We start from the raw sequence: 8,480 nt of genomic DNA on the forward strand, positions 1-8,480 counted from the left end.
CAATGGAATTCTAGTCAGCTCTAGAGCTCAATATCGTAGTAGTTCTATGAAATTTCATAACCATAGAATTTTGCAGCATTTGCTATTTGGGAAGAAAAATAGTCATGCGAATAGTCGGTCATGTTAATCGTGGTGGATTGAGTCGTGCTACTGTCTGCTAACTCTCTTACTGATCGTTTCGATTACGAGTACGATAACAATTAACTTGGAGTAATAAATCACCAACACAATTATATAACAATCTGGTCCACTAGTTGCATCTTTTAGCAATATATCAGCTTTCCATTATCTCAATCTCTATCTAATTCTAAACTGAAGTGAGATAGTAACAGTTATAAAATCAGACATTGGAGACAGAGCGTAGGCCAAAGAAAATATCATTAGTAGGGCATTTTCCAGTGCAATGGAATCAGAACCCTTAGTCGTTTAGTTTTTTGAAAGTGCAAGATTACCATAGCTTCTGCCTTATACAAATCTGGCTAGCTTTGCGCTCTCTATCAAGAAAATCTTATTTCAACTCTTCAACTCTCGGTTTACCGTAGGCGTAAACTTGCGTACCTGGCACGGGAATCTCTCTCTCTCTTTTTGACCATTACAGTACCAGCTCACGACCTTCACACTCTCACACGAACACCACTGAGGAGAGAGAGTGGGGGCGATAGGAGGGGCCGGTCGCATTGTGAAATTGTACAACAACGAGAGAGACACAGAGCGAAGGCGGCTCGCTGTGCGATGGGGAGCTGTGGTCTGTGTTAGGCATCGAGGAGGTCCATGGTAGGTGTGGATACCGTTCTCAAGCCGGGGCTCGAAGCCGAAGCCTGTCCGGTGTGTGGTGATCGTGTGTCTGGTTACCATTACGGATTGTTGACTTGCGAAAGTTGCAAGGTGAGTAGAGAAATCTCAATGCTTTTCCGCAATCATGTCTTTTCTGCGGCTCCCACGAGGCATCTAATAATAGTTGAGCCCAGGGTCGTAGTCTAAGGACAATTTCTATTGCACTCCTTCTATGGTGACTGCCTTTCGCTTCATTTCAGGGCTTCTTCAAACGTACCGTACAAAACAAGAAGGTGAGTTTTGTATGAGTTCAGTACTTTTAGCTATGACTCATAATCGTTATCAAATACGTCCTGCATATTTTGAACTCTAGACATTTTTTCGTTGATTTCACGAGCAAAACGGATGTATTACTTCTCTTTTACCTTCTTTGCACCACTTTATTTTCGTCTTACAACACATGCGCAACTAAGAATTTGCTTAACAGATACCGTTAACTACTCGGCTCCTCTTACGTTTCAGCACTATCAGTGCTCCGCAGATTCGACCTGTCATGTAGACAAAACCTGCAGAAAGCGATGTCCAAGCTGTCGCTTCGCAAAATGTATGGCAGAGGGGATGAAAGTGGAAGGTGAGTGCAACGACATCTTATGCACTGTCATTCCAACTACTTCTCATAGTTTCTAGCACTTCCTCTCTGTATCATAGCACTGCATTTGCTGCCAATTTGTATTTCATCTCCGTTGGGAGCACCCACATAGCGACGAAAAAACCGGTCGTAGTAAATCGATCGTTCCAAGCATCAAATGTGAGTAGAAAGGCGCTGTATTCACGATCTCTCCGCTGATTAATACGATCGCCGCTGACCGCTGCTGTAGCCAGCCTAAATTACTTTTTGACGAAGTATTACTGTATTACGCAGCAAATTTCCAGTGGTGTGGAAGCAGAAGTTGTAGTCTTGTAGTTACAATAGTTCTTGACAGCATCTGATCTCATTTGGAAGCATGACCGCTCTTGTTACGGCCGAACTATGTACCTTACATGGCAGAATTATGCGGGTATGCCCCGCATATGTATTCTTGATGCTGATTTTATTGAAATCGCAGTTCACGTCTTCAAGGGTCACAACATTCGACGTTATTTTGATATAGCTCTTCTACGAATAAAGATCATATAGCGGGGACATACCATAACTACAGTAGAATCGCAAATTCTTCGACAGAAGACGAAAAATCTTATAATATAGATCAAATTGAGGTGAGTTATGAAAAAAAGACGAAAAAGACGCGAATTCGCGTCTTTTTCCTCTTTTTTTCATAACTCACCTCAATTTGATCTATATTATACGATCTACACATCAATAGATTTGTGAACGCGAGCTCTACCGACCGAATATAATTAGAACTTTCAAAACCTATCAAGGAAACAGTTTCCGAAAAAATTACCTGCGGGTACATATTAACAACAGAAAAAAAGAAAAAAACAGAACAAATTACAAGAATAACAGAAAAAAAAAGACGAAAAAGACGCGAATCCGCGTCTTTTTCGTCTTCTGTCGAAGAATTAGCGATTCTACTCTATAGCTTAGAAAGGTTTCCGCGGTGTTTGTGAGTTTCGTAGGCCGTTATAAGGGTGACAGCAAACGTTCACTTTAAGGTAATTAAATATAAAATAGATAGCACTTAATGTCAATAATATGATTTTATATGATTAAAGACATAATGTTTCTGACAAATGTTTTTCATTTCTTATAATGACAGCTGTTCGTGAAGACCGAATGCGTGGAGGAAGGAACAAGTTTGGTTCATACTATAAACGAGACCGAGCAGCTCGTATGCAACGCATAGCTCTTCAAGGAAGCGCTGTGCAAGCTAATCCTGCTACCTTCTACGCTACGCATCCATCGATGGACCACCAAGTGACCAGCAGGTGGCACCAACATTTTTTTTTTGATATTTCCTTCTTCGAAGTGCAGTGTGTAATCCTAGCTAGAATGGAAGTAAAATCTACAAACAGACAATTTTTCTAAACTCTCAATCATATTTTAGCACTCCCGATCAGCCTCCACACATCCAGTATTTCGAAGGAAACCCACACAAAGTGAAGACGGAATATGATGGATTGCTTCAGAGTCCAACACTTTCGAGCAGCACTCCAAATCAACAGAGTAAGTTTTTATATCAATTTTACAAATCAGATTTGTGTCTACAAACCTTATTTCCTCTGCTTGCAATGTGGGATACGCATTTTCTTTAAACGGCACTCCGCGTTACTATTACCTTCTAAAGTTTTCAGTTCAGTTGCTCCAACGTAATCATCTAAAAGTCATCATTTGCTGTACCACACTCCATATCATTTCCTTGTCCTATTGCAGGTTTTATCATTCATCGGCCGAATCCCTATGTTCCTGATAGTGAAGGGCTGGCAGCGTTATTGGGTCAATCCATAGATGATCCCCTCTTGAGAACTCAGACATTTTCTATCTACCCTACTATCAAGCCGGAACCTTTTGATTACGAGCACTACTTACCAGCGCAACTTCCCGATTATTCAGCATTTCACACACCCACCACTTACTCAACTATGATTTCCCACACAGCAAATTCTGTGCCACGAAGCGCCTCTAACTCAGGTAAATTGCTCATGATGACAGTTCTGATTAGAAAGAAACCAATCTTTCAACTGAAGGTTCGAGCCGATCATCCCCAGTGCTCCCCGTTTGTCCCATTCCAACAGAGAAGACTGTGGATGCTTTCTACGTCAATAATGAGATGGAGTGGTTGTTAAGGGCACTTCCTGACAGCCCGCGGTAAGTTGCTGCTCTAAAGCGTTGTGTTCTTTCAAAGATTTCATCAGTATTATTGCTCTCTAAAGGATTCTTTCAATTCTTCGTAATGTGGACAAAGCGGATCCATTCTCCTATTCTATGGGGGTTGTGGAAGCAAACCTGAACGAGCTTGTTACTTGGGCAAAGAATGCTCCATACTTCCCTCAACTAGAGGTATATTCAAAGCCTTCAGTAAGATTCAACTAATCCAAAGAGAACTGCACACTTCTTTTCCTTATTCTTTTCGCCATTGTTATTTGTCCAACGTCGCTTAAAGTGGCTATATCCGAAGATAAAGAAACATCAAAACTGCTCCGTACCTCACCACAACTCATACAGTTCCGCCTTTTAAGAGGCACCCGCAATTCACACACTATTCGCTAATTGGCAAGGCATAAACGTGCCGCTGTATTGTCCTGGAAACAAAATACCGGCGCACACTGAATGAGCACAAAACAGTGATCGCCAGCGGACCAATGAGCCGCGGTGGATAGTACAGTAGAGCAAATTTCATCGTCATATAAACCTTTTAGATGGAAGATCAAATGATGATGCTGCAGTCGTCTTGGGCTTCGATACACATAGTTGACATCAGCTATGCAGTTCTTAAAGGCGAGATTTCCCATATAGTGAAGCTTCCTAACGGTGTCGAGTAAGTTCGATTTTTCAAACAATTGCTGCACTCTTCTTCTAAATTCGATTACATCGATTCTTTGCCTGGGATTTGGAAGCTATGGTAGCATTGATCTACCCACATTGAGTTTACGCAACTGCCCACGCTATCTATTCTGTATCTAATAACTCTCCCGACAGAGAGCGGTATCTTGCTTTTGACGAAGGTTTACGATCATGATGAGGTCGTGAGATACTTGTTGTTGTGGATCCTACCTCATACTCAAAATTAAGTGCTGGAATCCATTAGGAATGTATTAGTGTTCGGTACTCCTTGCTTGAAAGGGCATATATCAAAGTTCGATTGTAGTATTCCAACTGGACTGATTGCACTAATGGGATATCACGTTCACATTCATAAATGGACCGAGTTAATTGGCAGACTACACGCTTTGGGTTTCGACAGATGCGACTACGCTGCCTTTAAGTTCCTTGCGTTCTATCAGAAAATTGAAGATCAGAGTAAGTTCATTCTGCTGTACATTATTACGGTTTTAATTAAATGTTGTGAATTTTGTACTTGCAGTTGAGACGCAGCTCAAAAACCCTAACCACATCTTGAAAGCACGGGAATCTCTTATAGCTTCGTGGGGCGCCTACCGCGGCACACCAAATGCAACTTTGCTGCCCCATTATGACATATTCGTCCAGATGAAGTGAGTAATTCGTTGAGGTCTGCTACTTTCACTGTTCGTGGCACTATTTCGTAGCCTTGGTTGAAGTACCCATGCGCACTCTCCCATTCGTTCTTTAATGACCTTGAACGTGCCGAGATTCACTCTGGATATGCTGCGCGCTTGACTTCTTCGAGTGCCAATTAGTATTCAGAGGGTTGTAATTACTGTATGTCATTACCGTAGCCTAACAGAGACATTCCCACAAACTGTAAAGTAGTGCCCAATTTGCATATGTAGGCTGGCACAGAGCGTTGCTATGTGAGGTCAACCAATTAGCTGCTCCGAGTACAGGACGAGAAAATGACGATAAAGGTGTTGTTTTAAAGTTGTTCTCGATACGTCGTATCTATGGAAAAGTAGGCATGTATGGAGAATTAAGCTGCTATAATTATCTACAATTCTGCTTAGAAATGATCTTGACAGGTGTCGGTACAACAAAAATACAACAGGCGAATAATTTGTTAGATAACAAAGATCATTAGCTGCTATGCACATCTGTAATATTATGCGAACATCTCTCTTCAGAAGTTCCGTTTTGTGTTGTTGGAATTTGTGAAATTGTCATTAATTTGGCTGTCGCCAATAATCCTGCCGAAAACATAATCTGCAGATCAGAACGGCTTTTTCGAAAGTTAGAACCACTTTAAGAGAGTTCTCAACTCTATTAAAACAGAGACACCTTTCAAATTACAGGACATTGGCCCAGGCGTCGCAGCACTTCTTGATGGAACGCAGCATCGCAGGAGAAATTAGCCTTCCCCTTTTGTCCGAAATGCTTAGTCCTCTTGTCAATCGGGCACTGCCAAACTATGTACGATAGCAAAAATTAAGTTACACTAACCGATATGTTCATCTCTTTGCCGATTATTACTCTGTGATTGTTTGTTTTCTCATGGATCATTTGCTGCATTACACTATTACTCTGCAATTCTAGTGATCGGCAATGTTCTATGCTTTTCCACTGATGGTGTGACATGTTAGAATAGTGTATCTATTATTGCACCATTCCTAGTACTTTAGTGGTTATGAACTGCCGAAAGGGCCAACTGTTAATGTTTATACACGGAATATGTACCGATTTGACGCAAAAGCGTCGATCTCTTATGGCTTTTCGTTACGGGACGCCTGCCTTTACATATGCCTCCATTTGAGCCTACCGGGTTTCGCGGTACTCCTGTTGATTTGCTAGTACTTACATATTTTCACTAGGTAGTTCTACTTGAAACATTCCATGTGTATAGGTAAAGATTGAGCAAGTCGTCTTATCGTTGTAGTCTGCTATTGTTTCCACTAGATATGGTTGTTCAAAACAAACGCTTTCCGGCGTTCGGTTCTCCCTAACATTTCAGTAGTTCACGTTTTGTAATAAAATATTTTGCTGACAAATATTGCTAGAGTTGATGGAGTTGTTCTTGGAGCTTTTGTTCTGATTTTTCATTTTCTTTTACACCCATATATAATGGAAAGTTATGTAAAAAGAAAAGTTCCGTTTTAAAAAGTTCACGTTTTGTAATAAAAAAGAAAGAACTTGGAGAAACGAAATTTGCAATTTCAGATTTGTTGAAAATGGAGCGGACAAAAGCTCAGCAATTTTCCAGTTCTTGTATTGTTTTCATAAGTTTTGCTTTTCTTCTTGGTCCTTTATCATGTTCTACATTTTTTTCAAACAAATACATATTTTATGTCTAAATGTGGGTAAGAGGCGAGAAGTTGCTCTAAAGCACGAGCACGAGCACTAATTTGGGTCTCAAGATTCGTTTCCGACGTAACAGTCTGTCCCTAACCGTCGTGATCCTCGGGAGTGGAAAAACTTGATTTTAGGAACACCAATAGGAAGCGAATGAGAGGGTGAAATCAGATATAGTTCCGGAATTTAGTTTCGCTAAATATATATTCTCGAAGCGGGCAACGTTTTGTTAATACTCGCTAGTTACTTTCACACACCAATTCTGTCTTTGGCATACCGTGTGGATACTTTCAAAAACGCCTTCGTAGGAATCGCATTTATATGTCAGAATTGGGGGAAATTTTCAATATGCATATTCGTAATCAGGAGGTCATAAGAACATTATTTTCGATGCTTCATATCATAAGCACATTTATGCAGACGAAAAAGACGCGAATGCGCGTCTTTTTTTTTCTTTTTTTTTCATAACTCGCCTCAATTTGATCTCTATTACAAAATCTACACAACAATAAATTTGTGAGCACGAGCTCTACGAATCGAATGTAATTAGAGCTTTCAAAACCTATCAAGAAAGCAGTTTCTGAAAAAATTACCTGCGGGTACACATTAACAAGGCTGACTCCCAGAATGGCGCCCCAAGGATATATGATTTTTGACGTGGACATATTTTTCGAAAGGTGAAATGATGGTTACATATTCGTAATAAACATAATATTGCGAACAATTTGATATCTTTCGCAGCTAAAATTCCATGACTCTGAAGATTTCGTAAATTTGACTAAAGTGACATGTTTGAATTCCAGGAAGGACCGACATTACCATCTTAAAAATTGTTTTCTTAAAAAATATGCAAGAAAACTGTTTCTTGTAGCAGGACCTCATCTCTTAGATTTCCAGCTCAACAGGATTTTCCGTTTTTTACAACTAAAGTTACGACCTCTGTATTTTGCATTCTTTACTCTGATTTTTGACAGTTCATAAATCGCTAACAAACTAGGCTAGCCATCTGCGGGCGCAGCACAACAGAGAACACTCTTAGAACTCTGAATAGAACTACCGAAGTGATGGATTCAAAATTACGTCAAGGATTAGCAGCTCAGAAAGACAGAGCCCCGCTTTCACTATCAGAATTTTCAATTTCAAGGGTTTGCAAAGTTTTTTTTTTGCAATTTCCACAAATGAAGCAGATTATCTCGAGAAATTTCGTCGTGTAAAAAGAACATTCTTCTCTATAGTTATTCTACTCTTTTCGAATGTAGTAATCAATGTGGTAACACAGCCATAGCTCGATGTGTGTCCTAAGGTATCTGTTGGGTCGGCGTGCCTATATGGCAACAACCTTCCATAGAGGTTGAAGTAACTTGTGATGGAAATTGAAAAGATACAGAATTTTTGAAATCGACACCATTCAAAAGATTTCTTTCTTTTGAAAGGACATGTCCACCTGATATTTGGAGAAACTTCCAATAAACCGCAAAAAGTAAGTTTTCTGTAAAAACACGTGAAAAGGTCTATATCTTTGCAGGTTCAAAACTCACCGCAGCTGAAACATATGAAATTGGAAAAATTCATAGGACTAAGTGTTGTGACTCTGTTGTTTTGCGCCGACCGATGGCTAGCCTAGTTTGTCAACGATTTGTGAACTGTCAAAAATCAGAGTAAAGAATGCAAAATACCGAGGTCGTAACTTTAGTTGTAAAAAACGGAAAATCCTGTTGAGCTGGAAATCTAAGAGATGAAGTCCTGTTACAAGAAATTATTTTCTTGCATATTTTTTAAGAAAACAATTTTTAAGATGGTAATGTCGGTCCTTCCTGGAATTCAAACATGTCACTTTAGTCAA

The 8,480-nt window shown here is 40.0% G+C and overlaps 1 protein-coding gene across 1 annotated transcript; it reads left to right on the forward strand.

Moving 5' to 3' along the window:
- Positions 1-771: 771 nt before the first annotated feature.
- On the forward strand, positions 772-5,770 carry RB195_022660 (uncharacterized protein; the record flags this gene model as incomplete). The annotated part of the gene is made up of 12 exons (XM_013452702.2): positions 772-885; positions 1,035-1,067; positions 1,297-1,405; positions 2,535-2,703; positions 2,823-2,941; positions 3,149-3,406; positions 3,463-3,583; positions 3,649-3,775; positions 4,135-4,253; positions 4,584-4,735; positions 4,800-4,929; positions 5,644-5,770. 12 exons carry the CDS (start codon positions 772-774, stop codon positions 5,768-5,770), a joined length of 1,578 nt encoding a protein of 525 aa, XP_013308156.2.
- Positions 5,771-8,480: the final 2,710 nt, after the last annotated feature.

The sequence above is a fragment of the Necator americanus genome, chromosome X (assembly GCF_031761385.1).
Source record: "Necator americanus strain Aroian chromosome X, whole genome shotgun sequence".
Lineage (NCBI taxonomy): Eukaryota > Metazoa > Nematoda > Chromadorea > Rhabditida > Ancylostomatidae > Necator > Necator americanus.